This window comes from Lycorma delicatula, chromosome 6 (genome assembly GCF_047948215.1).
Source record: "Lycorma delicatula isolate Av1 chromosome 6, ASM4794821v1, whole genome shotgun sequence".
Taxonomy (NCBI): domain Eukaryota; kingdom Metazoa; phylum Arthropoda; class Insecta; order Hemiptera; family Fulgoridae; genus Lycorma; species Lycorma delicatula.
In genome coordinates, this window is record NC_134460.1 from 141,331,462 (window position 1) to 141,351,362 (window position 19,901).

Genomic DNA, 19,901 nt, shown 5'->3' on the forward strand with positions numbered 1-19,901 from the left:
TTTAAAAAAACATTAAACATAATATTCATTAATTTATTGATTACTGGTGTCAGTTAATAAGTCAGTATTTAATAAATAAAGTAACTAAAAAATATGTTGTATATAATGATTTTAAAAAATGGAATTTTTTACATTGATTATTATACAATAACACAAGAAATACTAATTTTACTCGTGAAAAAAATTCTTGAAATTATGAATTAAAACAGTGAGCTGAGAGAAAAAAAAGGTTTCAGAAGCTTTAATACATAAATCATTTTATTTTATTTCATTAAGTAATAATTTCATTAAGTTTGAATCGGAGAAATTGTTTTTGTTATTTTTGTGATTATGTTGAATAACTTTTTGAGTAAAATACATCTTGTTTGGTAAATCTTATTGAATAAATAAAAACAATCATTCAAACATGCATAAAAATTAGTAAACTAACAGTAAAATACTGACTGACATGCTTTGTAATGAAACAGGTAGCCAAATTATTTTTTGAAGTAGTTTTTAAATGTAATAACTAATAAAATTATATTTCTTAAGGAATTGGTAGATATCAAAATTTACAATTCATTATATTAAAATTGTTACAGAACATGAATATGTAGCATACCATTTGAGTTATCTGATTTCTAGCTACAGTATTTTAAATACCATAAACTGTAATAGTCGATTTAAAATACAGTGCAAATTGAATTTGAAGAAGTAGATGCCGTGCATTACAGTAGTGAGCAAGCCTTGTCAAAGAAGTGAATTCACAGCGAGTCAAAATGATTAAAGTAAAAAAGTGGGTTTATAATATGCAGTAATTGTAACATTAACCCCTTGGTCTAGTGGTGAACACGTCTTCTCAAATCAGCTGATTTGGAAGTCGAGAGTTCCAGTGTTCAAGTCTTAGTAAAGTAAGTTATTTTTACACGGATTTGAATACTAGATCATGGATACCGGTGTTCTTTGGTGGTTGGGTTTTCAATTAATCGCATCTCAGGAATGGTTGAACTGAGACTACAAGATTACACTTCATTTACACTCATACATATCATCCTCATTCATCCTCTGAAGTATTATCTGAAAGGTAATTACCGGAGGCTAAATAGGAAAAAAAAAAGAAGTAATTGTAACATTAACATTGAAGGTAATACAGTTTAACTTTAGGCTGACATTTTTGAAGGCAATACGGTAATAAATGATGATTACATCATCTTTTTTTAAAAAATTAAATGTTAAGACTGAATTGAAAGTTGTTCCCCCAGTAATGAGTTCTATTTTATTATTTTATTTTATTGTTTCAAATTTCCTATATATATATATAGTAATTATAAATTATATACAAGGGTGAATCAAATTTAAACTGTAATTTTGCTATTCCATACAGCAAGCAGTTCTGAGCTGGATGGTGGAGTAGGGAGTAATTTTGTTAATTTCAGTGTGTTAGAGAGGGGGCAGCCTGATTAACTCCTCAGCTCTGTTCTGTCATCAGTGCAACTATAAGCGAGCACGAGGTCCTGTTGTCTGTTGCACAATGTATAATCATAAAGTTTTTAACTAATGAAGGTGTTAAACCTGCGGAAATTTTAACTCGTTTAAAGGTACAGTTTGGGGATGCTACACTGTCCCAGAACCAAATGTATACATGGGCTAGACAATTTAAGGGTGGGCGAGAAAGTGCAGAAAATGAAAGTCGTGATTGATGCACAAGGTCAAGTTTTACAGCTGACAACATCCATGCCATTTGAGAGCTTATTGAAGGTGATGGCCAGTTCACTGTTAAAGAAATCGTGTCAGAAGTGGGTATCAGCTATAGGAGTGCTCAATCCATTATCACTGATCATCTTGGCATTAGAAAAAATTAGTGTTCTGTGTGTTCCGAGGTTGTTCACTGAAAATCAAAAACAGGTCAGGTTGGAGTTCTGTGAGAGACTTCTGAATCGATTTCGGCAAAGAGGGTATGATTTTTTGAGGTGCATCATCATATGTGATGAGACATGGGTCCATCATTACACTCTGGAGTCAAAAATGGCAAGTAAGGAATGGTGAAGGAAGGATGAGGGCTGCCCAGTGAAGGCCAAAACTTGTCTTGTCAGCCGGAAAAGTTCTTGCATTCTTGCAACAATTTATTTTGACTCAAGAAAAGTTTTACTCATTGATTTTCTTCACAATCAATTAATGGTGAATGCGGCTTATTATTGCCAGCTGCTACAGTAAGCAAAAGCCACCTACAGAAACAAAAGATGGTGTATGCCCATTAGAGATGTCATCCATCTCTATGACAACACCAGGCTGCACACTGCGATTTTGACAAGGAATAAATTGGAAAAAATACACTCAGATATGTCTCCAGTGACTATTTTTTGTTTGCGCTCTTGAAAGAATCACTTGGAGGGGAACAATTTGAAAACAATGAAAACGTCGAGGATTGCGTGCGCAATTGGTTGAAGACTTGTCCTCAAACCTTTTTGAACAAGGAATATTTAAGCTTCCAAATTGTTGGAAAAAGTGTGTAGTCATGCAGGAGACTATATAGTAGAGAAATGATGAAGGTGTATATTATGTATATTATAAACCAATAAATTTATAAAAAAAATTACTATTTCATTTGATTCACCCCTCTTAATACAGAGTGAATGCAATGTTCTGAAACATTGTACTCATGGTTTATTCTTCCTTTGCATTTTCTAATATTATTTTCCAGGGGTGCAGAATATGTCCAAACGCCCGAATGAGGTTCAGAGAAATTTGAGGCTGGGCTGGGGAAATTTTTGGTGTAATTTTAATATTATTAAATATTAATTTAAAAATATTTAGTTTTATTTGGTACATATCTATCTAAATATTTTCAATTTTCACTTCATTGACAGTGTGTGTAATTATTATCATTAGTATTTACTTGTAATTCAGTGTAATTACTTGTACCATAATACTAAAAAATATAGTCTGTTTCTTTAAGTACACAATTTCAACTTTCAAAAGTAAACAAGTCAGTTGTGCGTTTTGTGAGTGGCGAGGAAGAAGAGACAAACTTTCAAGTCCTGACTCATTGAAACATCCTGGTGAAAAACCCAGAATAAATGACCAAGGAAGTATTTCTGGATTTTCAAATCATTAAATGTGACAAGTGGTGTTGAACCTGAACCTGTACTAACAACAGGTCCTGAACAAAAGAAGTGAAAGCGATTATGAAGGACAGTTGTGTGACATAGTATCAGGTTTCAAAATTCTAAATGAAAAGTTTGATGCTGTACTCCCTGTAATTAAGTAGGAAAAATCCAAACCAAAACCTACAATGGAAGTAACACAAGAATTATCTGAAGAGTTTGAAGCTAAATTAAAATTTATCAGGGTAAGTAAATTTCTTAATGAAATCTATCAATTAATGCCATGTTTAACAGAGGAAGATAACAAAGTTTTATGTATGCCATGTATATCAAACTACAAACATACCTCCAAAAATGTTACAGCCCTAAAAATCAGTAAGTTAGGGATATTCACACTGCCAAATAAATATCACATGAAGCAGAGCAATTAGAGTTCACAGTTTAGGAATTTAAAAAATTGACCATTTAAATTCTGATGCCCACAAACGATGCTTTGAATTTTTACAGTTGTCTGAACAAAGCCAATAGAAATGAGGAAAGATCATGAAAAAATTGGACTAAGAGTCGCAAGAACAGAGTATAATGCTGTAAAAGATGGCAGGGGGGATAAGTATTTTGAAAGAATGTTGAGTTTAAATGGATTAAATGAAGCATATGTTGGTAACTAATCATTCAAGAGAATTTTTCATAGAATTCAGGCAAAATATATTTTTAACTATGAATGAAAAATATTTGATTTTTTGAGTGCTGAAAACCTCATCACTAACCAGTTACCCTTGATATCTGTCACAGTAGACAAAATTACTAAGCTTCACTGAACATACCAAATAACATGTCTTATTACTCTGGTCAGTGGAGTGCAGACGAATTTTGATTGATATCTCCCCTTGCAGCACTTAACATAAAAGGAATCCTCTTACAGAAAAAAATAAATTTGCTTTAGTCAAGTTTAAAATAAACATTGACAAACAACTGAATGGCATGGCATTTGATGGCCAGTATTTTGATGTGGGAGTTCCTAAGAAAATTGCTGAATTATGTCAATCCACTGATTTAGATTTTTTAATACCTATTTGGTGGGACATAGCTCACAAACTGGAGTGTTTAATAAATGTTGTCAGGAAAGAAAAAGGGTGTAATTGGCTGAGCAATCAGGTACAGATATTAAGTAACATGATGAAAAGTTACAATTGTGAGATCAGGTTTGAAGAACTAATAAACATAGCCAAAGAATTAGGCATTGGATTCATGAACCCAAAATCTTTCAGCAAACTAAATTTGTCCAAAGCAAATTAAAAGTATATAAGACCTTTGAAAGGGATTTTATCTTATTTTTTAACCTTCAAAAGAAGAAAACGGAGAGTATAAAAAATGGTAATAACACTGAAGCAAAAGAAGATTCAAGGAAGTAATTTTCAAATCTTGACTTTATTTATAAAATTAATGATTTTGATGATTATGGTTTGCTAAAAACCAGACTTCAAAACATGAAAACTGAACTGAACAGTGGAAAGCTAACAGAGCAAAATTTTCCATTTCTATTCAAAGCATTGAACTGTTGCAAAACAATGTGTTTAAAAACCCTCTACTAATGGAAGAAATGATACTATGATACATCCAGTCGAACCCAAACAAAAAGAGACCAAGAGTTGCAGGATGAAGAAACAAATGATTATCAACAAACAGCGTTAACTGGAGGTCAATTCAAAAGGCCAAGAAAAAATCTAGAAATCTGTGTGCGCTGATTGTAGGGAATCTGGAAAATAGAATCAAAGAACAAAGTATCGTGAAAGATATGCGACTGTGTTTTAGTAGCACTCATTTAGAAGAAACTATATGGAATTGATCAATGTATTATCAAACTTGTTTGTACTGTGGATCAATAAAAATAGAGAATGTATCTTCATTCATGAAGTCCTATTAAAACAGCTGAAAACATTAAAAAGCAAAACCACTGTTAGGTATTACTTCAGAGGATGAGATGAATGATTTTTAGCGTGTGTGAAAATGCCATACCTAACTGGATTCAAACTCGGGACCTCCGGATGAAGGGCCAAGATGCTACTTAGAAAACTGTTTGAAAGTTTGTAGTGAAGCAGTGTGTGAGTCAGTTGAGTCTGTAATAGGAAACCACCTTCATAACAGGAATATCAAATCTGACAGCCTGTTTCATGAAGTTTTTGTTTCTTGGAATGGGCTTTCTGTACTTAAAGTCTCTTAATTTACTGAAAGAAGCTTTAGACTGACATTTTAAAGGAGGAAAATACCATTTTACTATATATGCAGCTGCCTCTCAGCTTAAGGTTTACAAAACCTCTACGGTTGTTGACAGGCTACATCAAGATAAGAGAAAACTTCCACTTCTGAATGATAATTTTCAAAAAACCTGTACACAAAGGACTGAACAGAAGAAATTTAAAAAGAATAATAGCTTATACATATGCAAGTACCTGTTAGTTCTTGATGCGTTAAATGTATTAGATCTTCACTGATACTTTTAAGTTTTATTTTTGAGCCAAAATCAAATTTACCTAAGTACTTAAACAAGGTTGTTTCCAAAGTCAAATTGCCATTATTTTCATAAAAATAATTTACACATTACAGTGTATAGTAATCGGTATTCACTGGTGGAAGCTGGAAGAATGTCTAACAATCATTATTAATCACACACATTACCAACACAACATAGGCAAAGCTAACAGAATTTGCACAAATATCAATTTTTTTTTTTCTTTCAAATCAGTATCTAATGTAGAGGCTTCTTAAGTACATATTGAACAGGAAGTTCAATATTAGTTGTATGAATTCTGATAATTTCACAAAGTGCGCGATTGGGGAAATTTTAGTGAAAAAAAGTGTGTTCTGGGAAAATTTATGTGTTAAAACATTTTCTGCACCCCTTTTATTTTCTAACATACATGCTGATATAAAAAATATGTCAGTATATGCAACAAATATGTACTTTTAAATGTACATATCTACAACTAACTACTTTAAATGAACTTTTATTGCATCAGCATTAAATTAAATTTGGAACCTGATGGGTTCAGGCTTTTACAGACTGTTTTGTTTATTATAAATAATGCTTAGTATAATTCAAGAATGTAATTATTTATCATAAGTGATGAAGTATAATTTACATGAAGTGTAATTTTTTTTATCCTACGGCACCTTGAATAAATATTTCAATATTTTTCCTAAGTGGACTAATTCCTAAAATTTTTTAATGCTATAATGTGTAGTAAAGTGTTAGTAACTGTAATAGGTTGTCTTCAGGGGGATCAGTGGACCATTTCTTTAAAGGTAATGATTAGCTGATTTGGTTAATCTAATTAAAAAGTCGTGATTACACCAACTAAAAAAAAAAAATCATTAATCTTTAAACAAAACTGTTAACTCTATTTATGTAGTTTAGTCCATCTGTAAGAATAATTTAAATTTTTTTGGTTTACACGATAGTTTATTGTTAATGAAATTTTTGTCAGAAAACATAAACATAAACAAAAACATAACATTGATAAGTCAATGAGAAATAGCATCTATGTTAATTCTCTGAATTAGCATTATTAATGATAATGTCACTACTAAACAGTATGGTTTTGGCCTTGGGGGACTTATTTAAGGTCCATTTTGTGGTTGACTTGGCCAAGAAAGACAACCAGAAATGGCTATTTATTATACGTTAATTCAGATAAAGTTATATTTTAAAATCTTTTATTTAAGGAAGAACCTTCTGTTTCAAATACTTAGATATCTATAACTAAAAATAGGAATGAAAAAAGTTCATTTCTCTGTCCTTATCTCAAAACATCATATGCTTGTATAGCAATTTACCATGACTTTACACAGTCTTTGACTAAATTGGCTAAAGAATTACTTTAATTTATAAAGGATCATAAGCATGAATGGAGTTATTGAATTTAACTTCTTAAAGCCAACTGATGAGGGGATTAGTATTTTCACTGTCTGTATTCCTGCTAGCCTATGAAGCGTTAGCACCGAAAGGACTTCAGTGGACGGTCTGAAGGGGAATTACATCGGGAGGACAGGTTTCAAAAGCCTAGCCTTCTGCGGTTGGCTCATGAAATGGGTTCGATAACACTGGTTTAACAACGGATTGGAATACAATTAAATCCGTCCTTAAAATCAAAATATAAAATAAGACAAAAATTGAAAAGTTAGACCCGTCATATAAAATAAACCTTTAAAAACACGCCCGATAGAATCATCCAGCAGCAAGGGACACTGCCAGGTTCTGCGATCTATAGAGAGAATTTGCAAACTCCCGCCAACTTTGCATTCCATTCCATTCCAAAAGGGCAATATGGACGTATAATTTCCTCATATCAGCAGTGTCGTTCTTTTTATAAAACAGATTCCATTTTATTTGTTAAATAATTAAAATTTGGGTGTTCAGTCTTAACCTAGAAACTTGTTACTTTTCTCATTATTTGGTACTTAATACAAATGTAGGTATTACTATATTACAGACATTTAATTAACTTAAACATTTTCCAATGTTAGATGATTTTTAATTTTACTATTTAATTTCTTGTTTAGCGAGGAAACAAGTAAATGTTTTTGATGCCAAGTTAGAAGAGCACAGTGGAGACTCCAAAGTTTTAACATTGTGTTGTGTTTGATACTCTTTGATAAGTCAGGATTGATGTGTTGTTACTCTGTCATGCAAAAGAATCTAATTCTGTATTATTTTTCAGGACACGTTTTTCTTACTGCATCCCATAAATGATAAAGGATATTGTTGTATATTTCTTTGTTAATTGTCTGCTGGTCAGATATGAATTTGTAATGAATAATAACCTGTGAATCAAAAAGATCAAAAGTGTGAAGGTTATACTATAGCAGTGAATTTTTCTGTTAGCTGCGTGATAACATCTGACGGAATGCAGTGACTTTTGTTTACTTATAAACAAGACTTCCATTTTATAGTTCTTTTTTTTCAGGTATACCAGTTTGCGCAGAAGGAAGCTGCTGATATTGAGTTGGTGGAATCTATGAAAGATTATACACCACCAAGAAAGAAGAAGAAGAAGCACAGACTATGGTCGATGCACTGTAGGAAAATACAATTGAAAAAAGATTCTAGTTCAAATCATGTTCATAATTTTACTCCTTGTCGGCATCCTCCGACTGAACCATGTGATAATATGTGTCCTTGTGTTGCTGCTCAAAATTTCTGTGAAAAATTTTGCAAATGTAGTTCAGATTGTAAGTTGATTTATTTTCTCTTTTTGGTTTATATAATATTTTTAATTATAACTATTTAGTGTAATTTTTTTTTTTGTTTTGTATAATTTTTGTAGATTTATCTACACAATTACTTGCCTTTATTTATTGGCCCTTGGTAACAATTCGTGCTTTATGGGCCTAGCTAGTAACAATTCATGTCATGTTCATGAATACTTCTAAATGTTTCACAAAGTTCTGGGAATTAGTTTATTTAAAAAAAACTGTTTACATGAAAAAGTTTTAAATTCCTTCAATGTAGCTGTGTCAGTGTCTATGAAATTGTTTTGAAACATTCCTGAACCCATTTTGATGTCATCTTTTACTGCTTTATTCCATTGGCCATCATTGTGTTCTTGTATTTTTTTTTTTCAGAGCATTTTTCAAGCGAGGATACGTAAATCAGTGATGTCAAGGTGGGAGAGTATGATGGACACTCATAGCAGTTACTAATGTAACAACTCAGAGTTGTTACATTGTGTTGTATCCTCTTTGACAAGCTGCAATTGATATGTCTTACCCTGTCATACAAAAGAATCGAATTCTTTGTTTACCATTTTCCAGGACACTTCTTTCTTATTGTATCTTGTAAATGATGAAGGATATTGTATATTTCCTTGTTAATTGCCCTCCTTTAAGAAATGAATTCGTAGTGAACAATACCCTTTGAATTAAAAACTACTTCCGATGTAAATTTCCCTTTGCTCCCACAAAAATGAAATTTCTGTGACCATTTTAGATGATGTTGATATCCACTTTGACAGCTGGCGTTTTGTTTATAGATCATACAAAACATTCCATGTCTCATCTCCTGTTATGATCTAGCGCAGAAAATTTTGATGTTTGCCAGACATAATAGTAATGAGATCTCCCAGTGTCATGTTAGTTTCCTTTAATTCTGCAGAAACATTTTTGGAAAAAATGTGTTGACAAACATGATGCATGCTCAGACCATTATGGAGAATACTGTGGTAGCTTCTTATGTCCCTTCTATTGATGCTGTTTACTCAAAAAAATTTTTTTGTTACTTTTTCAATATTTTTTTACCCAATTTTTTTTTTTGTTTATCAATGTAGGGAAATGATAAACCCACTACAAATGTCATCTCACCACGAATGTTGTAACTCATTATGATTGCCATCTTCAACACTCACACGACCATCAAAAAATGTTTATGCCAATCTTAAACCATTGCTGATTCTCCATATACTTCTTCAACTAGCAAAAATCTCACTTGATTTGAAGATTTTTCAAGCAAACTGAAGAATTTGATATTGTGTCTTTTTCAATTGCTGACATTTTCACAAATATGAAACAAACAGTTTTAATATTGTGATATGCGAAATTGGAAATATGTGATGCAGCTATATCATTACATTATATGCTGCCCGTATAAAAACCAAAAATTTTTTTGTTGTTGTGATTGCTACTTTAAACCAAGAGAGTTCTGGGAAATTTTCAAACCTACCTTACATTTTGTTAATTTCTCTTATATATATACCTATTTTTCTCATTCAGAATATTGAGAAACAGAAAAACTTTTAAAAAAGCTGCTTTTTTAATGTAAAATAGTTAATAAACATTAATATGTTTGTTTCCATTGGTATTTTGTAGTTTAAGTTTAATTTTGGTTTGCACTATAGTTTTATATTATATACAGTTAACTACGAGGAATATCTCTAAAGACCTCTGGGAAATTTTTCTCCTTAAGGTTGGTGAACCTGTGTCATTCATGGCCACTAGTAATGTACACGTGCATTGTTGTCTGTAAGTTGTCGTGTTGTAGTATCTTTCATTACGTGTGAGTTATTACATTATAAAATGAATAGGAAAATCGATGTTGCTGCCGACTGTAAAGTACGTGGAGTCATACATTTTTTAAACCATCAAAACGTTTAGCCAGCTGAAATTCATAGGCAGCGGGTTGCTGTGTACGGTGATAATGTAATGAATGGAAGAAACTTCTGAAAATGGTGTGAAAGGTTTAGAAATAACAGAATTAATGTGCATGATGAAGAATGTTCAGGGAGGCCCTCGATAATCACAGAGGACTTGTTGAAACGCATCGATGATGAAATCAGAAAAGATGGTTGCTCAACGATTTCTGACCTGGCCCTTCTTTTTCCTGATGTTTCAAGAGCTGTTATTGGTTGCATTGTTCATGACCATTTAGGCTTCAGAAAGATTTGTGAACGTTGGGTGCCACACGTCTTAACAGAACATCACAAAAAAATCTGAATGGAATTTGCTTTCGAATTTTTGATGTGCTACACAGAAAAAGGTAATGAGTTCCTTAATTCAGTTGTTACCGGCAATGAAACATGGATTTCGTATTACACGCCAGAGAGAAAATGGCAGTCAAGTGAATGGCATCATCTTAAATCACCAACCAGATCAACAAAGGTCAAGCCATAGCCATTTGGACACAAACTGATGGCCACAGTCTTTTGGGATTGGTTTGGGATACTGCTGATCGATTTCATGCCACATGTTACGACTACAAATGCAGAAGCCTATTGCAAAACTACGTAACTTACGGCGCGCCATTCAAAATCAGCGACGTGGGTGGCTGACCGATGGTGTTATCTTGCTGCACGATAATGCATGCCCGTATGTTTCAGGTCTGACATGTGATTTATGGAGAACATTTGGATGGGAAATTTATGATCACCCACCATATAGTCTGGACTTAGCTCCTGACTACCGTTTGTTTGGGAGGTTGAAAGAATTTTTGAATGCTAAGCAATTCACGGGTGACGATGAACTTAAAAATGCTATTAATCAACTAAATGGACTGGCGGCAGAAGAATACGAAAAGGGTATATTGAAGCTGGTGTATTGCTATGATAAATATCTTAATTCATGTAGCAATTATATAGAGAATTAGTATAAGGTATGTAGTATAAGAGAAATAAAAAATATTTATTAAGTTTTCAGAGTAAATTTTTTTACAATGAAACAGTCTTTACTTTAGAGATAGCCTCTCATGTATTATATATATATATATAGTTTTCTGTTTATTTGTATATTTTATTTATTTATTTTTTTTTTTTTTTAGGCCAAAATCGATTCCCTGGCTGCAGGTGCAAAGCACAGTGCAATACAAAGCAATGTCCGTGTTACTTGGCTGTGCGTGAATGTGATCCAGATTTATGTCAGACGTGTGGTGCTGATCATTTTGATATTAATAAAATTACTTGCAAGAATGTCAGTGTTCAACGTGGATTACGTAAGTGTTAAGTACATTTCTGTAATTATTATAATTAATTAATTATTTTTTGTTACAGGGGAGTTGTTAATTTAAAAACAGCAAACTTTTTCAGCAATTTTCAGTTGGTAAACAAATTGTATTCAATATGGCTTGTAAGAGGTTATGATTTAAACAGTTCTCTTTGAAATGTGATGTAATAACCTCAGTAACTTCAGTCAAAGTAAACATTTTAAATTATCAAAAGATAAAGAATTAGAAGTTATTTATAATTGATAAATCCAGTAAAGAATAAATTGTGTTTTTATTCATGCCATATAAATTCTGTCTGATGCTAAAAGATTTGCAGATCATTAGAAGTCTTAGTTTTACAGCTAGTAGTAGTTTTTTAGACACTATATTGTTATTTTTAATGTATGGTGAATCATTCAAGTGCTGATTTTGGACCATTTCAGGAAAAACAGAATTGTAAATGGATCATTTCAAATATTAGTTAACCATATAATGAAGATGAAATTAATCATTCCTGGAGAATACACTAGGCTCTTGAATAAAGTTAAATAAAAAAAGAAGATTTCCTGCTCTTGTTTATGTAAATGCATAGGATAATTATTAGCTGTAGACTTTTATGGTTAGAAAATCTAAATAATGAGTTGGAAAAATATTATGAATGATCTAATGATTTACCTGCAGTATCCTACACTTCAATGCAACATGATTTATTCAACGATTAAAGACTCTTCATCATCATTTTTTTATACGGAAGTTTTTAATAGAAGTTTTTAAACTACTCCTGAAGAGATTAATTGGATATTAAAAAATCCAGAATTGTACCATAAAGTGAATAATTTTTTAATTTGAGTAGTGCTTGGAAAAGTGAACCCATTCATACTTTTACTTATGAAATAAAACACTGTTTGAAATAGATCATGAAATTTATTTAGAATTATTGGAGCATCATATTTTGGAGAATGCTTATTAATGGGAGGAGAGGTGAATCTAATCATAAATTATTCAAGACCCAAGTGAAAGCAATCAAGGGGATCCTGGACACCACAATGGACATAATGACTGAGAATGAGGTTGTAGAAGAGGTCTGCTACAGCCTCTGAACCTCAAAACAGTATGGAAAATAAGATTTAAAAGTTAGGCACATAAGTTACCTGAAACAGAAGAAGTACTGGGCAATCGTAAACCACCTTAACATGTTCCTTTTTAACATGTTTCCCTTTTTTAATAGAAAGATGTTTGATGTAATGAACAGTTTTCCCATCTGTCTCTAGGTTTTTGAAAAATGTATTTGAAATAGTGTACTTATTAATGATTTATTTTAGTTTTGTGAAATTTTTATGTTTTATTCCAAAAATAATTGCCAGCACACATGTTACACTCTGACCTACAAAAGAACTGCATTGGTGCTCGAGGCTGTCGTGCTGTTATTTGTTTACTGAATCACTTTGCAGTACACAGGCATACTGCTTAGGTTAGTTAGAAATGGTGGGGGAGTGGCACACCTACACGCAGGGCCTTTGTTTTCTAGCAACCTTGATGTCAGTCGTGTTTGTTTATCAGACATGACTAGTCTATACATTTGTTCTGACAGTGTTTGTTTCTTAAGTTTTGCAGTTTTTTATTAATTTATTTTCATTTTACTAAATAAAAATGCCTAAACAAAAAATTATTGGTGTCTGGCAAAGTGCACTGATGAAAAAATTAGGGTTATTATCGTCATCAAATGATGAAGAACCTGACATTGAAAATAGTCTGGTTGTAATACTAATTTCACATTTATGTACTGATAACATTGAATCTTTTTACATCTAATCTAGCAGAAAATAATCCTGTAGATCTCTTTGAACCCAGTATGTCAAGTATTCAGCCATTTGTTATAATTACCATGCAGACCAGCACTTCAACTGGTAATCTGAGCACCAGCACTTCTGTCTATGCCTCTTCTGATGAAGATTTTCTGACAACACTGATGAGGACCGGGATTATCAGGAAAATATACTAATACACATAACTCCCATACATCAGAATCAAGTGGAGATGAAGCTACAATAAACAGGTCTGATTGGTCTCCTATTACTGAAATTCTTTACAAGATGACCAGTACTTAAGATCTGACATTTCATCAGAAAATCCCTTTGAGTTGTTTACCATGTTTTTATTAGATGATGTAGTAGATTTTATTGTTACTGAAACTAATAATTTTGTTAATCAATGTTTAAGCAAAAAAGCCAGAAAAAATGAAAAGTTATTTAAATGTGCCAATACTAATGCGAATGAAGTGAGAAAATTTCTTGCAATTCTTATGTTTATGAGCACAGATCACTTGCCAGATATATGCGTCTACTGGTCAAATGATATGTTTGCAAATGCTGTCATAAAAATAATGATTCCCAGTGACAGATTTATTACAATTTTAAACCACTGGCATTTTGTCAATAATGAAAATAATGATGGTAGTAGTAGAATTTTATTAAATATGTTACTAAGTAATTTTCAAACAGTTATAAAACTGGGGAAAGAATTAGTAATTGATGAGAGTATTATTCCTTGGAGAGGAAGGCTTATTTTTTTAAGTATATTCCCCAAAAAGTATGGGATAAAATTGTTCAAACTATATCTGCCATCTGGATCTACCTATAATATAATTATTCATGCAGGAAAAACAACAGAAGTTACTCAAAACATTGGCCATGCTCGTAAAATATCAATAGAAATTACAGAAAGCGTGTTAGACGAAGGGAGGTTATTTTATGGAGACAATTTTTACACAAGTTTACCTCTAGTTGAAGAGTTGTTGGAAAGGAAGTTATTCAATTGTGGCATGCTTAGAGGCAATAGAAAAGGACTTCCAGTAGATTTTGTAAAAAGGTGCCAAAAAAAGGGTGAAGTTGAGGGTATGCAAAATAATAAATATTTTGAGATATTCTAGGAAGCAATCTGAGGATGTTATTGAATATCTTGTTATTTATTAAAGTTGAGCATTTATATTGTGATGAAACTTCTCCATTTTACCAGTGTTATTGTGCGGTTTATTTGTTAATTTTATTTTTTTCTGTTAATTAGTTTATATATCGTTAAACTAAGACCATGTATTAAAAATTAGTATGTAACATCATTGCTTTTGAGTGCTAATAATGAACCTTTGTTGTGCTGCGCTCCCAAAAAAAGAGTAAAAAAAAGTGTAAAAGTAGTCAAATGGATGTTTAAAAGAGCAAGTTTTAATGATGACTTCCTGTACTGAACATAAAGGAAAGATGGTGGAATTAAACAAAGGAAACAAATTTGGGAATGCAGTAAAAGATAGAATTTTCAGATATAACAAAGCCAATAATAGATCTTTCCGATCAGTTAGCTGCAAACTGTTTTAATTTAAGAAAAACCATAAAGTGGTACAGAAAAGTAGCAATGGAACTTATTTTTGGAACTAGTGTCTGCAAGGCATGGACATCACACCAAAATTTCTTTAATGAAAAATTAATTTCACTTTTACATTTTAGAATCATTTTATAATTAAAAAGCTAACGTCTGATTCAGAATCTGTAATACAAAATCCTGTTGTCAATAAGAAGATTATCAGTTATTTAGAGAAATCATCTGAGCAATACAAGCAGTTCACAAAAGATGCCAGCATTGTTATAAAAATTTTTATGAACAGTATGGGAAGAAGCATACAGACTCGGAAGATGAAAAGAGTTGTTTTGTTTTGCATGCAGTATCCTGATAAACCGCAACTGTGGGGTAGAGGAGGCAAGTAGAGGCAGCTTGCAGGGAGGACCCGCCTTTAGATTTTATATGCATTATAATTCAATTTTTTTTGTTACAATTTGTCTGTAGGTTCTCTGATAATATTATAGTAACGTAAATAATATATATCGGTGGTTTGTTCTAGCTTTTATTTGATTCATTGTGTACTTGTATTTTTTTTATTTTAGAAGTAATTCTTTACAATTAAGCACGTGCATAATTTTTATCTAAAAATATTTACAGAGTTGATACAATTTATATTATATAAAATATAATAAGAATCTGTTAATTTCGTATGTGAAACAGCAATGAACAATTCCAGTACTTGAATCCTAGCAATGGACAATTTCAATAATTCAGTGTATAATTCAAGATTTAATTTTTTACCAATAATTTTAATTTTTTTCTTATTCTTTGTTTTATGATGTTATGTTTTATATGATGTTTTGCATTCTATGATTTTGATAAATAAACTTGCTGAATAAAATATAATAAAAATAAATGTTTTTAAAAGAATTTTTTTTTTTAAATTTGAAGTCATGCCTATTTCTACACTGCTATTCATTCAGAAGTCAGAATGAATGCCTGTGACAATCGTAGACTAATAATCATTCCTTAGAACTGGTACCACCAAGCCTGTCATTATTATAAGACGGCAAGTAGTAAAACAATTTAAAATAGTTGAGTCATTTGATACACTGATGTGCCAAAACGCCTATCAAACATAGTATGTACAATTATGATAGCACAATACACATTGGTGTACCAAAACGACAAAATGAATTCATTGGTTCGGCTCACAGGTGTGTCCCGATCTGTGGTGAACATGTTAATATAACAACAGACATGATATCAGCCCTATTATTAACATATATCTAATTTATTATGAGATTCATGGCAATTATAATCAAACTGATTACACATTTTATGGACAAAAACAAGGTTAAATGGAGTTTTATTATGTATACTGTGTAGTTAACTTCCCTTTATTACTGCATTTTATTTTCATTTGTTTTTGTTGCTGAACTGCAGGTCTAACTTATTGTCATTTTCTTAAAATCTTTATGTTTACTATCCAGGTAATACAGTAAATATAATATGCAATTAATTCTTTTTTTTTATTTTCTTTGTATAACATTTACAAAAAAAGTTATTTATAAAAATAAAGAAGAATAAAATAAAAAAAAATAAATTGTGATAAAAACAGTTGTTTAATTTAAATTCAGATTATGCTCTGTTTTGTGGATTTCCTGATAAACAGATTTTCCCTACAGTAATTTGTAGAATTGGGGTTTATGAAATTTTATAATTTTTATCATAAGCTATGTCTTGGTTAATTAAATTTTTGTGAATTATTCAAACAGATTTTGTATGAACATTACAAAAACTCATTTGTTTATGAGCTATTTGATTAATGGTTCTAGGAAAACAAAATATAAATGCTTAATAATTTATTGAAGTTTCTAGTGCAAATATTGTTGAAGAAATATAAGGAGTTGTAGAGTTGGAAGTCCTTAAAAGTAATGTTATTTTTTAATGCAGTTACTGTGCGGAACTTGCATTTTAGTACTCAAATTTTAAGAAGTAACAGTTGAACATAACATAAAAATATGTAATGTATAATAAAATATTTTGAATATTTTTTTAATAATAACCAACAAATAACTATTATTTTATCCACTTTGATGATTTTTTTCTTTCAGATAAACATTTACTTATGGCACCTTCTGATGTAGCTGGCTGGGGTATATTTCTCAAAGATTCTGCTCAGAAAAATGAGTTCATTTCTGAATATTGTGGTGAAATTATTTCCCAAGATGAAGCTGATAGGAGAGGCAAAGTATACGATAAATACATGTGTAGCTTCCTTTTCAATCTTAATAATGGTAGGTTGAATATTAATAAAAATTCAACTATTTTTGATCATGCAATTTTTAGTAAATAATTTCAAAGAAATTCAATAACTTGGCTTGCATAAAAACTTTTTATAAGGGATAAATTACACATTGTAGTTTATTTATTTATTGTATCTGTTAATGATAAAAAATTTTTACTGGTTACATAATTTATGTTTGTCTGTCTTCTCTTTATTGTTTACTAGTTATTCTTACATCTTGAGAGGTTAGTGTGGTGATATATTAGTACCTGCCCAACTTATTTAAATGGTCATGGGAACATAACATTTTAATGCTCTTCAAATAGGAAATGCCTATTTAGATGATAAATTTAATACACTTAATGTATAAACTGTGTAGTTTAGTAAATAAACTCATACTTTAAGTTATATAAAGTAAATTAAATCACTTTGTAAGCTGAAAGAGATTTCTTACATTACTTTAGAAAAGTGAAGACACCTGACAACTGCCATGTGACTGTGCATCACATTTTTGTTGATTTTGTGTATATGAGGTATTGTAGTTATAGGTAAGTAACACAGAATTCTGTTGTTTTGTGTAGCTGAAATTTAGAGATAAAATTTTCAAATTATTAAAATCAGACTTTTATCTGGGTTTTGAATTATTTTATTTTTTGGGGGTATTTCCATATTTTATATATATATATATGTGAGCTTAGCCTGAAAATTTCTTGGCATACTTTTACAGTTACTGGATTAATTACTTGCAGTGCAGTGTGTGTTTTCTTATGTGACTTCATAGTTTGATTGGTACGGGATTTTTGACTTATGTTTTTCAGGCAGTAATGGCTTGTCTGTTTTTTTTTTACGGAGTGGGCAGGAAGTCCCATTACATTGTAATAAATTCAGCTTATTTGGGCTCTACTGCTGCCAATTGTTACTGCTGATATCGCTCATTGCTGCTGGAAAAGGTTGGGAGGATAAGCTGTGGTGGGGATTGTTTGGTGTGCTCATTCATGGAAACCTTAATCATAGTTGAGTGTGAACGATTGTGGATACGAGTATGTTCATTGTTGAACAGCATTTTTTAACTTGTGTGTGGGTCCATGAACATACACACAATGGTAAAACATTATGAATGACTTGTGTGTTTTCAAAAATTGCCATTGTCATGGCAAACATTACTGACATGGAGGAGAAGGCTTTTGCAACAAGAAATGTTCTTGTTGTGCTACACAGTGCAAGGCTGAGCACTTGAGTTGAGATGTGTGCTGCTGTGGAGGCATCGATTCAACGATCATTAATGAAATGAACATCCAAACTTTCTGCAGAGTTAGGCATTCCAAGATTGACAAATCGACAGTGTGAGACCATATGCAGAAGGACTTGGAAGTTTAATGTTTCCATGTGTTCACAGTTAATGAGTTGAGTGTCGGTGACTTTGATCGATATGTTTATGCATGTCAGTGTTTGAACACTTTCTGAGAACAAACGTTAAAAAGAATGTACATCATGTTGATGCACATTCCTAGATGAGTATCTGACAATGGACTCTGGGGTTTTGTAAAAGAAAACGCAGATACATCAACAATGTGCAGCTCCAAGATGCTGTTTGGTCAGCATTTGAAATGATTACCTGTGATATGCTGTTTTGGATGTACAACTGTACATGGAGGCGTATACAGCAATGCTTTAAACATGGTGGAACCCACACAGACATTTTATATTTATAGGAGATAAGCTACTCCTTCCTAATAGTTTCATAACTAATGTAAGGGACTTCCTGCCCATCCTGATATTGGTATTCTTATTATGGTTAAGCATAAGCCATAATCTTACAGAGCACTTTAGGAAGAAAAGAGCACCTTTAGATAAAAAATATATAAATATCTCTCTCTAAGTGTGTGTGTGTGTGTGTGTGCACATACACACATACATACATGAGCTTGCCTGCACATTTCTAAATCAGCATTTTAACAGGCTTTTTGTCTTAATAGTACAAGGAGTGGCTGAAATGTATTGGACATTGGAATGTATGGGAAAATAAAATGTCATTCAGTGATTATGGGTTAATGAAAGACCACCAGCATCCATCATCGAAGAAATGAATAAACTGGTTCACCGCTGGGAGAAAATTATAGCGGTAAATGGTGACTACATGGAAAAATAAGTGTAACCTTTTACAGCAAATAAAAATCTACTTTTATGCCATATTTGTTTCGTTTGACTATCTCTTTTCATTTGTGGATTATGAATATTTGTACATTACATTTCAGCTACTCTTCATAAACAGTTGTTTAGTTCAGTCACCTTAGATATAGTTATATTTGTTCAGATAAACAATATTATTATGGGACAGAAGTTTAGATTTTTATCTTGTATCCAATCAATGCGATATTAATGTAAGACATGCAGTTTCTAAATGTTTAAGAACTTTTTGAAGGAGGGGGAGCAAGTCTCGCTACTGAAAATTTTATGAGTATGAATACTTCTCAATAGTTTATATAAAAAATTTTCTGTTAGATTCCATTTCTTCCTAAATAAAGAAGAGCCCTAGAAACAAAAATATCTGAGGAAAATATATAATTATTGTTAAAATTTAACATTGAGACTGGAAAAAATTCCAAATTATCTTTATTAAAAAAACTGCTTATTTCCCCATGTTTTTAGGACAGGTAAAGGTGAGATATATACATTTTCTATAACCCTTGATTTTTTTTAAAATCACTGCGAAATGTAAAAAAAGTTTCTG

At 31.5% G+C, this 19,901-nt stretch overlaps 1 protein-coding gene across 3 annotated transcripts in view; it reads left to right on the plus strand.

Moving 5' to 3' along the window:
• The window catches only part of E(z) (histone-lysine N-methyltransferase E(z)), a 70,615-nt gene that overhangs the window by 38,158 nt on the left and 12,556 nt on the right, over positions 1–19,901 (plus strand). For all 3 annotated transcript variants that reach the window (XM_075368676.1, XM_075368677.1, XM_075368675.1), the window contains exons 10-12: positions 8,048–8,312; positions 11,389–11,559; positions 16,998–17,180. In XM_075368676.1, coding sequence (XP_075224791.1) covers positions 8,048–8,312; positions 11,389–11,559; positions 16,998–17,180 — 619 coding nt within the window. The remainder of the gene's footprint in view (positions 1–8,047; positions 8,313–11,388; positions 11,560–16,997; positions 17,181–19,901) is intronic.